The sequence below is a fragment of the Neolamprologus multifasciatus genome, chromosome 13 (assembly GCF_963576455.1).
Source record: "Neolamprologus multifasciatus chromosome 13, fNeoMul1.2, whole genome shotgun sequence".
Taxonomy (NCBI): Eukaryota; Metazoa; Chordata; class Actinopteri; order Cichliformes; family Cichlidae; genus Neolamprologus; species Neolamprologus multifasciatus.
Genome location: NC_140451.1, coordinates 24593799 through 24614310, shown reverse-complemented (window position 1 = coordinate 24614310; position 20512 = coordinate 24593799). Strand labels below are relative to the sequence as shown.

Here is a 20512-nt window from a genome sequence, read left to right as displayed (position 1 = left end):
CCATCCTGGTCACTCCCAGTTAAAATCTCAGCATCTTCAACCCTGCCACTTTCAATTTGTCCTCCACGTGTTCTTCTTAGCGCCACCGTCTCCACACCACATATCATAACAGGTCGCACTCTTACTGCTATCCTTTTGTTAGAAAGAACCCCTGACACTCATCTCCACCCACTCCACCTAGACTCTCTTCTTCACCTCTCTTATGCACTGTCAACCCCAAGGAAGCGTTGGTGTTTTTTAATTGTTGGTGTAAGTAATCTCTTATATATATTTTATGGAAGCTGCAGTCTTCCTGCTGAAGAGAAGGAGGAGTAGGAGTGTTTGCAGCATGTAGAACAAAACATAAGACGACGCAGAACACTGCAGAGGATGGATTTGGATTTAATACCAGTTTTTCATCCATTATGCCGCCAGGGAGAGCATCAGGTTCTGCACATTTTGGTACTGATAGTCTGCATGTCTCATTCTGCGCAGTCCTGGTGTTTTTTCCACGCTCCTGTAGTTTACTGTATTGTGTTTAGGAAATAAAAGGCCTTTTTTTTCTTTACAAATAAATAAATAAATAAAACCACTGGCCTTGAAATTAATTTCTAAAAACTGCTAATGTTGATACATAATAGCACAGAGTTACCATGAGAAAATAACTGGTATGCCAGACATTCAATGTCACAAAACTAACAGAAAATTAGAAGATGAGGAACACATTGCTACCGTAATTGTGACTAAATATTAATTTATCTATTTATCTATTTATCTATCTATCTATTGGTAGTCATTACTTATTGATCAATACAAAAAACAAAAAATATTTTGACACATGAATTAAGTATTTCCAGTGAGCTACAGCTTTTGCGCATTAACCTAAGTGGGGGGTTTTTCTGAATGCATAAGCATGCTCTATTTTGCAAAAGAAATCTTCAGAACTGAGAACTTGTGAGAAATGTGCTAAAGCAAACAAGCAAACTGTAATTAGGTGTTGGACCAAAAAAGTCCAATGTGCTCTCCACAGGTGACAACTGAGTGTTGTCTAACAGTTTATTATAGTAATCTACAATCACAGTATGTTTTTTAATTTACTTCTTTATTAAGAGATAACTACATTCATCTGAAAAATAAAGGTTTCACCGGACTCTGTGCAATCCTTTGGAAAAACTACATACACCCTTACTGCTTCCATAAGAATTAAGAATGTAAGTAGCAGCTATAGTATTTTGTTTGGAAGGGTTGCCAGGAGAAAAGCCTCTTCTATCTAAAATGAGCTTGGCAGCACAGCTTAGGTTTTCTAAAACCAAACACAGCAAAGCCCCATAAAAAAAACCCTCATTTGCAGCACGATGATGAAAGGGTGATGATTTGGGCTTGTTTTACAGCCAAAGGATCTGGGCACTTTGCAGTCGAGTTGACCATGAACTTCACTTTATACCAAAGTATTCTAGAGTCAAATATGAGACCATCTGTCTCACAATTAAAGCATGGCTCAAACAGGGACCTGAAGCAGTGTCGTAAAGACGAGTGGCCAAAATCCCTCCATATACAGTTATTGCCGTTAAAGATGATTCAATAAGTTACGGAATCATACATTTAATTTTTGATTAGATAGACAGTTCCATGTAAAAATCATAAAGTCATACAGAATAAATACAGCCAAAAGCTGTGTTGTTGGGTTTTTGTTTTTTTTTTACCTCCTTACCTTTAAAGAAAATATTAAGGTTAGCTGGGCTGCCATCTTGTGGCATTTTACATTTATTACATTTATTTTGTACTCTCTCTTTATATTTTCTACCTCACAGCACTATCTGTACTACCTGTTGGAATTCCGAAAAAGAAAAGTACATCTCTGCAGCATTCAGCTCAACTATCTTCTGTTAAACGCAATCCTTTCTGTGATCAGGACTCGAGCTTAGACAGTCACGGTGACAGGCCGGTTGTTGGGTGTGTAATATGACACACTGAGTGGGGATGGGCTATACTTTGCTATTGTATCCAAATAAGCCCAGCCCTTCGCGATCCTAACCTGGCTGACGGGTACATTTCACTCTTGGGTGGGGCTGGAGCTTTTATGTTATATCCTCACATCACCCACTGTCACTGTCACTGCGCAAAGACGCATAAGACATTGAGCGGACAGATTTCGGCTCCTTTGCTCGCCTTTCCTCTCCGTGCACACCGCTCAACGCTCGCTGATCGTCGGTCATGTTTCGCTGTGGGATCGCCTACCCTCGATGCAGGTGGATCATTCCCCTGCTTCTGCTCTTCGCCATTATTTTTGACCTTATCGCCATCTGCGCACAATCGGGATGGGTAGAGGACGAGGACGCCAGGTCTCACTACGCCAGTATGTGGGAGCAGTGCCGCGGCTTAAAAGACAACTGGCGGTGCCAGTCGCTCATGGAGTTCTGTAAGTATCAGTTTACCTCACACGTACACCATACAGAATAGGCTGTTCAAAGATAAAACGACAAGAGTGCCTTAATGCAGCCAATAATAAACCTCGAGTCAGTGCGAAATTCCACATTCACATATTGTAACTTCAGGGTGTTGACCTCTGCTAAAGAAGTCCGGGCTGAGGGAAGGAGGGAGGCCTGCAACAGTCAGGCAAGCAGGCGGAATGAACTTTGGTCTCCACGAGCATTAACTCTTTTCTCGTTTATCACCTCCAGCTTAAATAAACGCAGTTGAAAGAAAGGCGGTTGAATGCTGTTGGATAATAAGTCCCGAGTGCCTTCCTCCTAGGCTGACGTCTTCACGCCAGGAGAAACATTCCTTGAAATAGCTTTCTGTTCTTTAGTTTGTGTGAAGGGTCACAACATTAGTTCGAAGAAGGCAAAACGAATGTAGATAAACGGCAGCAAAAAGAATCATGAATAAAGAAACGATTCCGTACATAATATCCTGTTCAGTATGAAACCTGGGCATTGGCGGAGGCAGAATTTTCTTTTCGGGGGGGGGGGGGCTGATACCATTATTGGGAAGATAAGGTAAAGAACATCATGTTTCTTATTTGTGGGTTTTTTTTGTATTTGTAAAATACAAATACAGAGAAGACTCTTATGTAGAAGTATAGAAAAATAATTCCTTTGTGCAACATTGTATGATAAGAAAAATATGGGATGTTGAAGTTTTTCTTTATACAATGTTGATTAGGATCAAAGGTAACGTAATAAAATACACTAATAGTGGATACAGGCGCACTTAGGTTATGGTTGTGAAGACATGCAACAACAACAAAAAAAGAAAAGAGGATATTTATAAGTAAATTGTGAATTTTTATATGGAGTGTAACCATAACAACCCCCCCCCTTTTCCCCTTTATGGTTAATAATGTTTGTTTGATATTAATGGAATGATTAGCATGAATCTTGAAAACATACTTCTGGAGTATCAGAAATGGGTGCAACCAACAGGCGGCAAAGATGACTAAAAGCCTGGGCTTTTTTACTGTTAAGATATTGATGTTCTTATCATCAAGATAATTACTAAATGTGGCCTTCATAACAAACAGCACAGAGCTGCTGTTTGATGGTGTTGTAAATTGTGGCATCCTTGTTATCAAATCCTTGGTTGATGTCATTTTAAAGGTTATCTTCATATTAGAACACACGAATAACTAATGTGCATTTTACAGTACATATAATGTATAAACCTCTTTTTATCAAAGCAGTGAAACTCATAGTGCTATCCCCATAGCAACCCATATGTGAAATATGTTTCCACAACTGTGGTGGTTGCATAACAACAACAGAGATATGTTTCTGTAAATCAAGTTCTTCTTGAAAAGTAGTAGTTGTTTAATTGCACAGTCCCCCGTCAGGGTTTACCATTGGTGACCAGAAGGTCCACTTTTGATTACAGCCCCTGAAAAAAATGGATTTACAGAGAAATTAAACCTATAAAGACAAACTGTTGACAGATGAGGTCATTGTTGCTATGACTTAATGGATTAAAATACTTTTACTCATCAGAATGATTCAGAATGAATAAACCCTTACGAACAAGAACTTTGTGAACTCTGTGAATCTGCACAGGTAGCGAAAACCATATCAGGAAAAACAAAAACAACTCATTTACATTTAAAATACTTTAATAGCTTCTCCCAGCCCAAACCAAAGAGAAGCAGAATTTCACACAGACGTGGCAATATTGGGAGAACCAGTTAATGAGTTTATTCTTCAGCAAAGACTGTCACAGAAACGTAACTCACCGACACACAAGGAGACCCAGTATGTGGAACAATAACTGAGAACAGAACAGACTTGTATTCTCGGTGTCTCCTACTCAGGGTTTATTTGTGTTGCTCCACGCCTGCTGTGGCCAACAGAGACACTATTGTTGTTCTTATCAGACTCTTTGAAAGTCACCTAGGTCAGCCTAATGTCACACAGCTCCAAATTAGGGTCTGCAAAGCATACATGTAGCATCGCTTATTAGCCTCGCCATTCACAGTGGTAATTATTTTAGGAGCTGCCTCCACTTTTTAATGCCATTTCTAGAAAACATAACCAGAGATCTAAGCATAGAGCACAGCCCCAAAGCAAATTTTTTGTGCAATATGTACATAAAAAAGTGCTTTCAGCACTCAGTGGCATAAAACCTTACTCACAGGAAAATGCCCCTTATTTTTTAGATGTCTGTTGATATTACTTTTCTGTGTTTCATACTATGCATGCACGCCTGTGTTTTAGTTTAAAACATGGTTTTAAATGATCACTGTATTAATCAGCAGTTCAACAGATCACCTCAGTTTTACTGTATGTCACTAAATAAGTTAGTTTTATATTCTTTACACAAAACACAGTATACAGTCTACTAAACTGTGATGTCATGTTTTATTATATTTAATGACCTCACTGTAACATGTCAGTTGAGAAAATAATTATAATAATAATTAATGGTAAATGGCCTGTATTTATATAGCGCTTTACTAGTCCCTAAGGACCCCGAAGCGCTTTACATATCCAGTCATCCACCCATTCACACACACACATTGGTGATGGCAGCTACATTGTAGCCACAGCCACCCTGGGGCGCACTGACAGAGGCGAGGCTGCCGGACACTGGCGCCGGGCCCTCTGACCACCACCAGTAGGCAACGGGTGAAGTGTCTTGCCCAAGGACACAACGACCGAGACTGTCCAAGCCGGGGCTCGAACCGGCAACCTTCCGATTACAAGGCGAACTCCCAACTCTTGAGCCACGATCGCCCCAATCGCCCCAATAATGGGAATAACCACTTGCTGCAGCCCTAATTAAGATGATTGTTTAATGTAAATTTCCATGGCTGTGTGACAGCAACTCCAAAAAGTGAACAACAACAACAATTGCCAGTGTGGTTGTTAAGAGAGTATTATAGATCTAGCATGTTGTCAGTGTTTTTCTGGCATTTTTCTGATCTCTTTTGATATTTCAGGCTAAATAGTTTTGCTAGGCTACGTTCACACTGCAGGCGAAAGCGCATCAAATTCGATTTTTTTGTCCCTATGCGACCCATATCCGATCATGGTATGACAGTGTGAACGGCACAAATCCGATATTTTCAAATCCGATCTGGGTCACTTTCGTATGTTGTACTGAATCCGATGCATATCCGATGTTTTAGAAAGCGACTGCTGTTTGAACGGTCATGTCGCGTTAAATCCGTCTTTTACGTCACTGACACGAGACAGACGCCAATTATCAGCTCCCGAGAAGCGCCCGAGAAGACATCGCGAACGCTAGTGTTAGTGAAACTGCTGGGAAGACAACGTTGGAGAAACGTGAACATTTTATTTGTACTGTATAATCTGAAGATTCTGACAGAAATCTGCAACTATCCTTTGAAGCACCGCTCCTCTCTAAAACAACAATAAGGATAATTATTAGGTCATTTACATTATTATGTAAATAACAAAATAACTTAAAGCAAAAATTGGGAAACGTGAAGTCCGAAGTCTTTATATTAAGGGCCATCAGTCAAACAATATTGTCGCATTTTATTTGTAGTGTGAACAAGCAGACAAAAAAAAATCGGATTTGATCAAAAAATCGGAATTGAGCATTAAGACCTGCAGTGTCAACGTAGCCTTATTTGCCTCAACCGCTCTCTGCTACTGTTTTGGCCCGGTCTCCTTTAGTCTCAGCGGGGCTGAAGCAGTTACACAAAGAAGAAGAAGCAGAACAAAGCTGCCTGAAGGCTGCTGGCTAGATGAAGGGTACATTTTGGCCCGGTGGTTTCTCTGGCTTAAATACTTGTAGGGATATTCTGAAAACTAAGGAAACAAACACAACCAGAGCACAGTTTGTGTGTGTAAGATGTTGTGAATATTGGAAGCAGACCAAACTAACTCCCCCTCAGGGCGTTTAGGCCAACTGCCTGTAAAGCTGAAGAGTCTGAATTCTCAGGAACTGCAGTTTTAAATAGGAAGAAGCAGTTTCAGTGTTCTGGTATGAGTGCTTGAACAAATCGCATAATTACAGGCTTGACTATGGATGATGGCAAAGGGTTGGGTGATATGATAGCATGCTGAGACAAAAGAAGTTTGTGACGCCCTTATGAGTGTGTTAGGGCAGTTAGGGGAGCACAGCATTAAGGCAAAATTTGATTTTTGCATCACTTTGAGGAAGAGTGATATTTCAAATTACAGCAGCCCATTCTGAGTCTGACTAACTATACATTGTTTGAAAGCACACACACACACACACACACACACACACACACACACACACATACTTGGAGCCACAGTGATACAGTGATTCCAAGGATTAAGTATGATACATGCCAGTCTGTATATCTTATTTATTAGCAACAGATTAAGATAGCTGCAAATGATATACTTAACCACTGCTTTCTTTATCTATTAATCTGCTGCTTGTCTTCCCAGTTTGTTGTGCAGAGAGAGTAATGACAAAAAGGCCACTTTAATATCCGTCAGAGCTCGGAGCGTATTTTTCAGATTTATTTTCAATCAAAAGTATCAGGTATGATGATTCATACTTCAAAGCACCTCAAGACACTTTATATTTTAAGGTAAAGGTCCTACAATAATAGACAGAAAGTGTTCTTAACAATATTAAGTGTCTTGAGATGACGATTGTTGCCAGTTGGTGAAATCTAAATAAAATTGAGTAGCTGCACAGACACACAAGTAATCATTTTAGCCCTCAATTAAATACCAGCATTTGGAGATTTAATGCTTATCGCCCACTCACTGTCACCGCTCTCTAGCTGAGCCCAAACTGTGAAAAATGTAAATGCGTAAACACCAAGTAAAAAAAACAAAACCAAGGAGCTATTTTAGTATGATTTACTGCATTTCTAACACTAGAGTTTCTGGTTAAGAGAGTGTGCCATTAAAATTCTTTCAGGGAGAGCGCAGGGTGTTGTCGATCCCAGCTGCCTCTGCGAAAGCCTTATTCTAAAAGCTTTTAGAATAAAAGCTATTAAATTATCCTTATTATCTGAAGGTTTAGATTTGTCAAGTATGGGAAAGTCAGTGTATGTTTTCAGAGTCATACTCATAGGAGCATTTTAGTAAATTTGCAATTAGAGGCAGTTTCAGGCACGCGGGTAGCGATAGTGTAAAAATGTAGGAGGGCAGCCAAATGTCTTTGTTTTGATTAAATGGGGAAAGCAGATGCTGAGCAGCTGGATAGTACTAAGTGTGAGTGATTGGGACACCCAGTAAACAAGGACACACCCATGAATATTTTTAAATTAAACAGTCATCGTTAAGTGTAGGAGCTTTTATATCCGTTTTTAATTCTCGTATGGCAAAAAGTATCAGTTCAGAAACTCAAAAGCTTTTTCTTCTACCAATAATGAATCAAGACACCATGTAAAACAGCTGAAATAATAGCATGTCTCTCTGTGACTGTGTCTCCTTTGTTTCACTTGTTTTATTTTGAGAGCTTTGCTTCTTGAAGTATCTTGAAGAAATACTTGTAGTAAGTTTATTGGACTGAATCTCACAATAACCCTAAAGTCATCAAACTGTTGATAACCAGTCTAGTTTGGTGAAAAGCAGAACACTGTGTTACTGGTGAGATTGAAGCTTGGTTGATGTTGACATGGGTATGAAAGGCTGAACCAGTTGGACTAGTCTGATGTGTATGTGATGCTGCCTGTGGCTGAGGCAGGTAGGGCATGACCTGAACACATTCACAGGCAAAACTCTGTGAATAATTTAGGGTGTAACTTATCCAGTATCAGTAAATTGGGTGTAATGCTGTGCTGATCCACATGGTGAGCTTACACAAAGCCTAAAACTCTCAGGAAGTTTTGTTTTTAATCCTTGATGCAAGTAAAACCTATTCACAATACAATGAACACCTCTTGGTACTTATTTGCAAACAGCAGCATTGTCGCATGATAATTTGTTCAAAGGCTGGTGGTGCGCTGAGTATTTGGCCAACAACTCATATCAGTTTTTGTCCAAAAGATTGAAAAATTTGCATTTTGGGAGGTTTGCATCTCTGCTAAAGTTCAGAGGCATGTCTGCTGACGTTACAGAGTTTTAGAGAATTCCAGTGCTTTTAAGGGTGTGGTGTGTGTGTTCAGGAAAACAAAATTTGTCACAGCTTGAACCTTAGTAACTTTGCAATCTGTGTGAGCACAGCCTTGGGGAGGGGAGCTGCAATAATGACTAAACACCATGTAGACATATTGAACAATAGATGATTCATTTAGTTCCACAAACAAAAGTGAGAGGGATTTGGATTTACCACCAAGCTGCATCCTGAGCTGTCATAAACTGTTGTTTTTGGACAATTTTAACGCACAAAATGTGACCCAGTAAGCAGTTAATGCTTCAATTTCTAAGCTTCTACAAAAAGGTGGTGGTTTTATTTCAGAGGTGCACAATAAAGTTAGAATGAATAGTGCAGAAAGAGTGCTGCGTCCTTCATTTTCATGAATCTTTTTCCTGAACATTAACCATAAATAGAAAAACCAAAGCTGTGTTGAGGCATAAAGCAGCTGAAACCTTCCCACTAAGACTGGAAAGTCTGTGTGCAGCTTTACAGGTGTAACTTTCTGCAGCTGTTTTCTCTGAGGGCTTAATGGTAACATGTACCAACATTTTTAACAGAACATATTCAGATATTTTCTTTTGTTTTGTTTTGTTTTTAAGAAAATTAACTTAAAAATGGAAATGGGAGTTGTACCTTGTGCGGTGTATAAGACATACACTGTTGTAACACTTGTTGATATACCAGTGTTGAAAATCTTACAAAAACTGAACTTTTCAGACTTTTGTTTCTTCTTGAGTGTCACAATTGTTTTTGCTTATGTTTCGTTCTAGCTTGGGCCCAGGCAGTCGCTGCTCTAATGATCATTGGTCTAATCATCCTCATCATCGCCTTCATTTTGGCCATTGTGGCGATGTGTAACATCAACATTGGTCTTATGGTTGCTGTTGCAGCATTCTTGATCGTTGTTGGTAAGATACACACACATGCACAAAAACTTGCATCCGCACAAACACCTAATTTCTGCAGGTATAATTACTTCCACATCTACACAGTAAAAATATTGTAAACAAAGTCAGGTGGGGCTGGCAACATGTATTGAGAAGAAGAAAAAATCATCCACTTCAGATATTCTTTGTTGGTAAATGACATTAACTTTAACTACATGAAGAGCAACACTCAACCACAGATAAGAATCTCTGAAACTGATACCAAACATGCCTCCGGTCTTATCCGTCCATTACATGATGCTTTAATCTTCCAATAACATGTTTAAGCTTGCAAATGTTCAGACAGCAGCTTCCCAAATAGAAGCAATATGCAAAATAGGTTAAAAAAAAGTAATAATCTGACAATATTATTTTATACCAACACCAAAACTATAAAAAAAAAAAAAAAGGAAGGAAAATATGTGGGAGTTGCGTACAATCACGCAATAAAACTAGTGACGCTGATAATGACTGCGTGTTTTGGCGTTAAGAGGGTGAGCATAGGAAAAGGCCTTTTCCCCTGAGGCGTGACGCTGCTGTGGCAACAGCTGGTGTGTTTATCAGACAGACTGACTGACTGACTCACCTCACAGACGAAAGACCCTGACACAGTTACAGGTGGTGGGGTGTTTTTGTTTTTTTTAAAGTTTCTTTACACTGTAATAGTTACCAAAAAGATATCAGAAATGACTGGCACAGAAATGTGCCACCTCAAAAATCTATTTTCCTATTTTTATTCGACGGCATCCCAGCTGCTGTTTCAGCCCACACAGCTCCTCGTTGAAGATATGATCCTACATTGAATCAAATCCAAGATTCAGGGTTTATTTTATAGCTGCATTTTACAGAAATATGTTGGATTGGATAAATCACTTTGTCGGTTGCAGTTGCCTGCAAGTGAGATTTTGATTATACAGAAGTTTTAAAATAAAGGCGTGTGTTTGAACAAAATGTGCAAAATAGTGGGGCGAGGAAGTTCAGTTTCAGTCTGGTGGAGGGTTTTACAAAAAAGAGGTGGTGGTTAAAAATGAAACAAATCAAACTAAACTTGAACGTTTGATTTAAACTGTATTTATGAAATATAGAAAAAAAAAGAGTATATTGATGATTTTTGGCAAGCATTCCTTCAAAACTATATTTTCTTCACTTGTTAAGTCTTTACTCTTGTGTCTGTATAATGTCAAAGAGAGCGGATATCCCTAATTTGGCCATTCCTACTGTGGTTGGCTCTTTCTGTGAGCACAGCAGCCCAACCCATCTGCCATTCAAAATTTTTTTTTAATGAGACGAGCGACTCGGAAAAAATTTGGCCTATTAGGAACAGAAAGTGAGATAAAAGAGCTTGCTTCAGTCAAGTAGATGAACTGTGGGGCCCGTCCCCTTTAATATGTTAATGCAGTGTTCAAAAATTCAGGCCTGCCTTTGCAATTAATGTGAAAGTGCGTGTTGAAACAGAGTAGTTTATGTTCACTCCCTGCCTTTCCTAAGCAAAATAATGCTGTTTTAATAGTCATCTGTCATGGGAAAGTGGATCTAACTGAGTCAGAGTCACACCTTTCTCATGAATAATCCCTGGTAATAATGACAGGTCTGCCAAAACTCACCTCCAACTCCCAGATGTTGATATGCTGATGAAACTCTTACACAGGCTTGTGAAGGTATTTTTCACACCCTGCTGTTACCATCAGTGTAGTGTTGACTGCATGACTGACTAAGTATGTTCAACTTCCTTGTTTTCTGTAATAGTTTTAAAACTCTGCTCATCTAGTTTATGGTTTAAATATATTTTTTATTAGTAGGTTTTTATTTACACGGTAAAAACGAACTCTACTTTCCACTGACTGGTCTGTGAGAGTAAGTTATTCGGCCAATCTGCTATATAAAATCTCCCTCTATTTCTTGCTTAATAAAAAATGCAATAGATCATTTATCAGCTTCTAAACAATTTATCCCCAAAATGAGATCTTGCATAAATTATCAAATGTAATAATAGGTTATCATTATTGCATTGTTTAATTTTCCAGCTAATTTATTGTAGTGAACCCGGAGGCATTTTGCAGTTGTTAACACATAGCTTTATATCAGCTTTTAAATAAAACTTAAATATGTACTTTGCTTAATTATCCCAGGAAAAGAAGTAGTTCTCATCATGTTGTAATTTAAAGCCCTGAAACCCTAATTTCTGAATTAGCTTTTGACCATTAACAATGACCTTAGACAACATTTCTAGTAAAGTAAAAAAAAAAACAATTAGTTTGAGCCATTGCTGGTTTAGGCAGTTTGGCATTAGTTGATTTATTAGTGTAGATTATCACCTCACACTGTGCACCAAGCCTTGTTTGTCTGTCTCTCTCTGCAGCGATTATCCAAATCATCGCTCTGATCATCTACCCAGTCAAATTCAATGAGCTGATCTTTGAGGGTAACTATTACTACACCTGGGCCTACGGATTTGGCTGGGGCGCCACCATCATCTCTATCGGCTGCGCCATCCTCTTCTGCTGCCTGCAGAGATATGAGGATGAACTCAGCGGCCAGGCAAAGGTCAAATACCTGTATTCTTCTGAGTAAGGAAAAAACCTGGGGACCCACCCAGTCATAGCCATTTCCACTTTTCGCTCTGAACTGCATCTGGACTGGCCACCGAACATTTTTACACTGTGCCGTTTCACCAAAGATTTCCAATGGCTTATTCAGTTTAATATGGTCCAGCAATGGGAAAACCACTCTTCTACAATCTGTGAGTGAAGTTATAGGCAAGAAGTAATTCCTACTGGGAGTGGACTGCAATTGGGAACTGCATCTAATTTAGTACACAGATCTCTATTTTAGATTTATTAAGAAAAAAATAATAATCATGATGTTATTTTTTTTGTTTTTGTCATATAAAACACACTTATCAATTTACCTGTACTTTTATAACTGTAACTCTCTAACACAGTCTCACATCACTTTGTGAAATAGTTGCAAACGTCAATCAAAGGACCAAGAAACAGACAAGCATAAATTTTACACTTTTTATAATTCTATATGTTTGGTTACACGAGTTCCTGGTTATATTTAGGAAAACTGTATCGCTTGGGTTAACCTACTATATTTACTACATGTTTTATGTGTCCCTAAAAGGATGGTATAGAAAAGTTAAATAAATAAAAAAATCAAATAATGACCATATAGTCAACTAAATAGCTCACATTTTGTGAATATTTCACAAATGGACCACGAGACTATGCTTTATTGTCAATGCAAGATCACCTAAGTGCACTCAACTTAAAGGAGGTTAGGTATAAAGCTTTCTTTTTTTTGTCTGATTTGTCTGTATCTCCTTGAATAGATAAGCAATCCAGAGTCAAATATTTTGCACAGGATATCAAATCATTCAGTATCATTTCTTGGATTAGTCCTGTGTGCCATCATTAGTTTTTCTGTGTCTTTTGTTCTGTATGTTAAGATATAATAGATGATAAGAAGGAGACTTTGCTTCTGGAATGTAATCAAGTTATACAGAAAATGTCTGTGTGGTTCAACTTTCCTGTTTGTAACTTTTTATACATTTTCTTATTCATTTGCTGTTTGTCTTCATAGTTCTGTTCTAAATTTCGACATTACCAAAGGGATATAACTGGGGGAGTTCACTGTGCTGTTTTGTCTGGATGTGTTATTAAGTAGAGCGATTGAAGTTAAGAGTAAAAATGTTTTAAAGGAAGGGAGTAATATTCTGAGAAACGGCTCATAATTTCCCCTTAAGTCACAAAAAACCGATTTATAACACAAACCTTCTATTATGCCTCTAATAACTTCATTAAATCACGGCCTAAATTGCGATCAGATTTGGCGAACAACAGTGTAGGAAACACTGACACAGTTGTGAAGTGAAGCAATTTCTGCTTCACTTTGGAAAAATGTGTTTTGTTTCTTGTAACTTTTATTACAAACAATGTCAGAGACAATCTTCACCTGATTTTAGGAACTTAATCTTTAAATTCTTTGAGATTTTTCTTAGCCTCACTTCTCACCTCTCCCCCTCTGTCGGCCGAAAACACCTTCAATACCCCATCATGAATACCGCTAATGATACACTTCTCGAGTAGGGCGGCAGTTTGATGATTGCTGTGATCCCGGAAAAATGAGTTGTTTTCTTGTTTTCTGGCTTCACAGTGCATGTTGCTTCTCTGCGTGCCACTCTAAACTAGAAGACAATATAAAGAAATTTCCACTGAACACAATGATTAATTTAACATAAACAAAAAAAAAAAAGAACAACTCGTATCCAGATTTTTTTTTAACCTTTATCAAACTGGATAACAACTGATATCCCCGTCCACATCATAGTTATTTTAGAACATCTAAATGTGGTAACATTTTTGTTTTAGGTGGTCAAAATCTTTGTTTAAAGGGACTCGAGATGAACTCAGTAGGTTTACTGTGTTTTTAATACTGTTTTTAATACAGATTGCTGACAGATGACCAAACGTGTATTTTCTAAAGGCCGCCAAAAGTTCTCATGATGCCACTTTGGCCGACATTTTCTTGTTTGATAAGACACAGAAACAATGTTGTACAATCATCTGACTTACTGTGTGGACAACTTGTGCCTTAGCTTCTTCAGTGTTGTGTTTCTGAATCCTTGAATGTTCGATCCAACTGGTAAGTCAGGTTTTACTGACTTATGACAACTCTGTTCGTGTTGAGACAAATTTCATGCCCGAGCAAGATGACGTTTTTCTAATCAATTAAAGAAAGAGTTCCAAAGAAGTAGTTATTAGTAATTGATTCTCGATTATTGGCCACAACCCAGCTGAAGTGTTTTGCATTAAATAAAATAACAACCGTTATTTTATACCATTTAATGAGGGCAGGTTTACTCTTCCTAACTCTATTGCAACTCTTAAAAGTGAGGCAAAAACATGTTTTTGCTCAAGGCATGGATCTCTGTTTTTTCTTGTTTTGTTTTTTTTTCTTTTTAGTTCCAGCTTTATATATCATTAGTAACTGTATGGATCTATAGGGACTGTCTCACTGGAAATCTAGCTGGTTTTCTGCTGTAGTTTGAATAATTTTGGTAGCGTGTGTATTTTTATGCAATAAAGAGTTTTTTGGAAAGATTTTCTGAGTGTTTGTTGAAATGCAGTGACTATGTTTGTATTGCTCATATGGACAAAATGATAAAGTGAAGTTTGTGTGCATAAACAAGTCAAATTCAAATATTTGTAGTTTTGAGATAAATATCACAACACAATAATAGATCAGTCAACAGAGCTGGGCTAAGAAAGTGAACGCTCCAGGGTGTGGGAGCTCCTTTAGTACTCTTTGAGTATTGAGTCCTGATCACTTGATAGAGAAGTTAAATCCATAAATTTAAAGTGGACTGTGATGGTAATACGGAGCCAGCACAGCTGAATTAGCAGAGGTGTGACCTGTGAGTCATTGGATTTAGTCATAAGCCTCACATTAGTTGGTCTAAACAACCTGCAGATGTTCCAAGGAAGCTTTAAGACAAGCGAACAATGAATTGGAATTACTAAGATGTAATGGAATAAAGGCATCAGTAATATTTCTAATTCAGAGCATGACAGAATGAAGCGCAACTTGGCAATATTTCTGAAGTCATAAAAGCATGAATCAACCAGAGATTTAATGTTTAATTTAAAGTGAAAGCTGCTTCAAAAGTTACACCAACTTTTTGAGAGTTTCTTTTGTTTTGGCTGAATTCTGTTAGGGGCACAAACAAAGACTTCTTTTTATTCCCTTTATTAAGATGAAATTGTCAACCTAACTTTTAATATAGTGAAAGCACTTGTGCAAGGTCTGTACTTATAAACCTCTTTGGACTTAAAAGAAATAAACAATTGAAAGTCATCAGCGTGACACTGATTAAAATAAAACATCCTTAAAACATATTTGTTACATTTCTTAGTTGAACCTTGAAGCAGATGGGCTAGAGCAGCAGAAGACCACACAGGGTGCCACTTCTCCTAAAAACATGAAACTGAGCTTATAATTTGCACGTGCTCACCAAAATTGGACAAAAGAAGACTGAAAAAACAAATGAGTCTTAATTTCTGCTGTAAGATTTGGTTAGTTGGGTGAGACTCAAACAACATGAAAGCATGAATCTATCTTGCTTTATATCAACAGCTCAGGCTGTTAGTGGCGGCCTTATGCTACAGCCTACCCGAGTATTGCTGCTGACCATGTCTATCCTTTTCTAACTACAGTGTACCCATCTTATGATGGCTGCTCGCAGGAGGATAATGTAATCTGAAACTGGTTTCTTCAGCATGACAGTGAGTTCACAGTACTCACAGTCACTAATCACAGTCAACACAATCAAACACTTTGCCACCGGTAAATCTGCAGCTTGTTGAATCTGTGCTACAAAGAATGAAGGCAGTTCTGTAACTCCAAAAGAGTGTTCAACCAAGTACTTACAAGGTGTACCTATTAAAGTGACTGGTAGGTTTCTCATCGGTAACTTCAAAGTTACAAATTAAAGTTAAATGTGCATCTCAACCTGAGTTTTTGTTCAGTGTTATTGGCGGCATAACATTAATTTCCCACTCGTAGTTTATCGTCACACACAGAGCATTTGTTACCACATGCAAGTGGAGACACACATAGGTGAAAAACAGCTCAGAGATCCAACGATGTGAGTCATACATTTCTGGTGTACACACCCAGCACCTCCCTGACTGGGAATTAGACTTTGCTCAGCATGTTGTGGCAAGTCTGGTTTCTCTGTAAAATGGGAGTGGCAGGAACAGAGGCAGGTAGGGGAAGGGAAAGACAACACAAAGGTAGAGATCGTAAGGGAAAGTAACACAGCACTGAAGCAGGAAGAGAAAGAAAATGAAACAAACGGTATCACACTGGAACTTTTTAATCCACACCTTGGACTATAATTATTTTCCCTCAGTGTTGTTTCTGTTTTTCTTCACGTCACAGAGCGAAAATCTGCTGCGCCATTGTTTTCTGTTCACGTAGCACCACAGTTCATATAATTAATGATACTCAAACTTGGGTATTTGCAGTGTATTTTGCTACACAGTACATCTACAATATAAACACATATAAAATAAGTGCTTAATAAAACTACTGAGTACTTCCACAGTTATTCCTTTTTCATTGGTGGATCATGTTTAAATGTTTTTGACATGTTTGACCAACAACACAAAATGAAGAGATCCCAAAAAGTTGATTCTGTTTGTGTGGACATAGCCTTTTCAGTGGGAGTGACTTCTTCAGTCTCCGTAAATAATTGAGCATGAAGACAAAAAGAAGTAATATTTACTCAACAGTTGTGCATAACAACAAAGTATCAACAACTTTCACTTGAGATGAAGAGACTTTTGTTTCTTTTCTTTTGCTGTAAAAATCTCCCAAAAGTGCAGCTCTAAGAAAAATCAGCACTGTAAGATGATATCTTTAACACATTAAACACATCTTTGTAATTTATGTGCTCGATTTTCTGCTGTCTTTATCTGCACAATGCTGACCCCCTCAGGTCTGAGAAGTTACAGAATAAACATGCTGGTGATGAGATATTAGCAGAGAATAGAAATGTGGTTCATATAAACAGGAAATTCTAACAGTGCACGCTGAAAAACTTCTCAGCTGCTGTTTTTATCTCTGTAAAAGTTTTTTTTTTTTAATTCAGCACATCATTTCAAATTAAAAGTCAACATGTTTTTTTTTTGTAAGCCCTGAAGTTTAAAAATGAGTGATTCCACAAGGAAACTAGCAAAATATTGTTATAGAAATTAAATGAAAGCAATATAAGTACATTAAACGGTACATTACTTCTAATGCTGTTATACACTCACTGGTCACTTTAATAAGTATGCTTCAAGTCGATCCCTGTTTGTCTTCAGAGATTATTTTATTCTTTGGAGATGAATACACTGTAGTCATAAAGGGTTGTATATGGTTAGCAACATTACTCATTTAGTCTGTGATGTTTAAATGATGCTTAATTGGTACTAAGAGGCCCACACCATTTCAAAACCACAAAAAATGTGAGCTGATTGTTTAAACAAGGCAGGATGGATCCATGCTTTCATGTTGTTTCTGCCCAATTCTGACTCTGCCATCCAAATACAGCTGCAGAAATTGAGACTCTTCAGATCAGGTCATGTTTCTACTATTATCTCCAACTTACTAACAGTTCACCATCAGTGTGAGCATGTTGAAGTGCCCAGAAGTTGACAAATCACAACATATATTGTATAATGGACTATGTAAATGTTAAGTTACTTTACAAACATTGCAGGCATCAAACATAACACAAATGAATGCTTGATGTGTGAATTGACATGCAAATATCCACACAACCCGGAATATATGGATGAATTCCTGTTGAGCATTTGAAGATGTTGTTTGCCTAATGTCAAGTGCATTTGGTGAAAAAAAAATTCAGCCCTCAGTTTCCCATGCACTCTCATCAGAAGAACCATTTTGATAGCTTCTTCAGGGTCACAAAATATTCAGATTTACAAATACTATTTACTAACTTTATGATATAAGTCCAAGTTTTTATATTAATTTTATGTTCTACACGAATCTGGAAAGTCCCTGATGTTAGTAAGTAATTGTGGTGTGAAATGTGTTGTATTTCCCTCTGTATTGTAGTGGAGCAAAAGCAGAAATTAAAGAAAGAAAACGGTAAATACTTCAAAAATTTACTGTGGTACAATTCTTGAACCAATATGCTCAATTACTCTTTGCCACAGGTTACCAGTACAGCTTTAGTAGCTCACAGGTTCCCTTTAGTTTGTGTTTCCACACAATTGCCACTGGAGGTCAGGCTTGATCAGCACAAGAGCTTCCGTGGCTGCGTCATCATCCAGCTGTTCAATCCACAACTGCTTTCTCTGAACCAGTCAGCATCAACCTTTACTACTTTCTTAGGAGTAGTGGCCCATAAAAGGGGGGACATATCACAATTAAACAATGTGAATGTCAGTCTTCACCCCTACACAAAGCTGTGTATACTAATTTTTTAGTGGGGGTTGGTTTCGATCCGCCTCCGAGGTGCTTTCCACTGAGAAGAAGAGTCAGAAGAACATTGAGATGTTCCTCTTCACAGTTCTCTCCAGGGTTCTCCCCACTCTTCTGCCACCTCATACCAGGATGGGGCTCCGAAGCTTTTGGGGCTCTGATGGAACAATCCGGGTTCAGAAGTCACTCTGAGGGACTGGCCGCACTGTCAGAACACAAGAGACGTTTGACTCTGGAGGATGTATATGGGTAAGAATGAGGCTGATAGATTAATGTAAAGTAAATGGTTTACCAGCAGAATGTACATATCCAACATACCTGTCATAAATCCCCAATTCCACTTGTGCTCCGCCTTTTAACACAGATGAGGAGACTGGACAGGGTGGTATATGCCAACATTATTAGGCTTGACTAAGATTTTGCAATGCTCGTATTTTTGTTGTTTTGGCAAATGTCTCAAGCTTTAAAATAAAGCACATACAGCATGCAACAAAAGCAGTGCTAGTAAGTGCAGCAGCAGCACGGACTTGCTGCCAGCTAAGATCAAAAAGGGGATGCCACATTTTAAAGTAAAGGTTACTATCAAAGTCTCAGTGAGTCAGATTTCTACTTCACGTTAGCAACTGTTGCTTCCTTTAGAGCATCAACAAAATCCCCTAATATGCAAGGTTTCAATAGACTGCCAAGGAATATAATGCACACTAGCAATATTTATTTGAATTTTCTCATTTTTATGTTTTTTTAATTTGAAGAAAGGATGAAATCTTTGCAGACCCCTCTGTCTGCATGTTCATGGGTTTTAAAAAGCTGTTCAACTTTGGTGTTTCAAGATGGCAACATTGTAGGATGTATTCAAGACCTTTACTTCTGCAAAAAAAAAAAAAAAAAAAGTCCTGCATTGAAGAAGTTGCTCAATTAAAAGTAAGTAGCCATCATGTCTGTAGAAGCTAAAAGTGTCAAGCTGACATTTACTTTTTAAGTAAGTTATTGTTGCTGATGCATTTATTTGCAAGCAATATTTTACTGTTGTAGCCAATCAAGTTAGAGCTTGCTGCACTGTATACTGCAAGTACTTTCATCTCATTTTATTTTATCAATGCAACATATTTGTGTCCTTGGATTTTTTGAAAAGCATTGTACATATCTAAATTATTATTATATTTATTACTTTAATTGTTTTAAAAGGCCTCTTGTGTGTTAATTATTTAAAGCAAATATTGACAAATAAATGAGATGAAGAAAAAAGTCCAAAATAAATGAAATGGAAACATACTGTGCAATAATCTTGAGTCACCCTGAATTTTTACATTTTGCTTCCAAGGAAAGGCTAAACTTGTGTGTAATGTTTTAAAAGTGGTCTTTTTAGCAATAACTCTCCAGACTTTCTGCAGATCTTTCCAAGGGTTTCTAATTTGTTGTTGTTTTGGGTTTTTTTTTTTTTTTTTGCTTTTTCACTTTTTTCACTCATTTTCAGTCCAGTCCTTGTACCTGTCTATTTTAAGAAAAGAATATTTGGGGTTTTTGTTGTTTTTTAAGCACTGACCTATGAATTATTCAACTATAGAGGGATGAAGCAGTGTTCTGTCTACACATAACAGACAACTTAACAAAGACCCCATTGTAAAATGCATCTCCTGGGACTTTGCTACTAGCAGCCTGTCACAAAAACACATTTGTTCCTATTCTATATATTTTTAAAAAATGCTAACAATAACACAGCTTGACAGACATAAAATTCTATTTTTGCACCAACAATGGGATTCCCAAAGATCTATTAGCCAAAAACTTGCCCCATCTCAGCATGGTGTGCAGCATATCCTCAAAAATGTAACTTAACTGAAAAACTATTCAGTTTTGAGAAGAAAGTTATAAAAGTATGCACTATTGTGGAATCCTTTGACCTTTTCTTGACAGACATAAATCCTTCCAGACGTTATAAGGAAATGCGGCCTGCAGTATAACGGTCAGGTGGTTTTATTACAGTATCATCTGCTGGTCTAATATAGGTCATTTAATGAGGGAAAAGTTCAGCATTGATATGAGACAATAGTGGTGGCGGTGGTGGGGGCAGTGACTAAAAGAGG

The 20512-nt window shown here is 37.8% G+C and overlaps 1 protein-coding gene across 1 annotated transcript; it reads left to right on the top strand.

The window, feature by feature from the left end:
• The first annotated feature begins 2008 nt into the window (after window positions 1–2008).
• Window positions 2009–14536, top strand: perp (p53 apoptosis effector related to pmp22). Its single transcript, XM_085183716.1, has 3 exons — window positions 2009–2398; window positions 9276–9413; window positions 11791–14536. The coding sequence occupies exons 1-3, from the start codon at window positions 2194–2196 to the stop codon at window positions 12000–12002; spliced, it is 555 nt and encodes a 184-aa protein (XP_085039842.1). The 5' UTR covers window positions 2009–2193; the 3' UTR covers window positions 12003–14536.
• Window positions 14537–20512: the final 5976 nt, after the last annotated feature.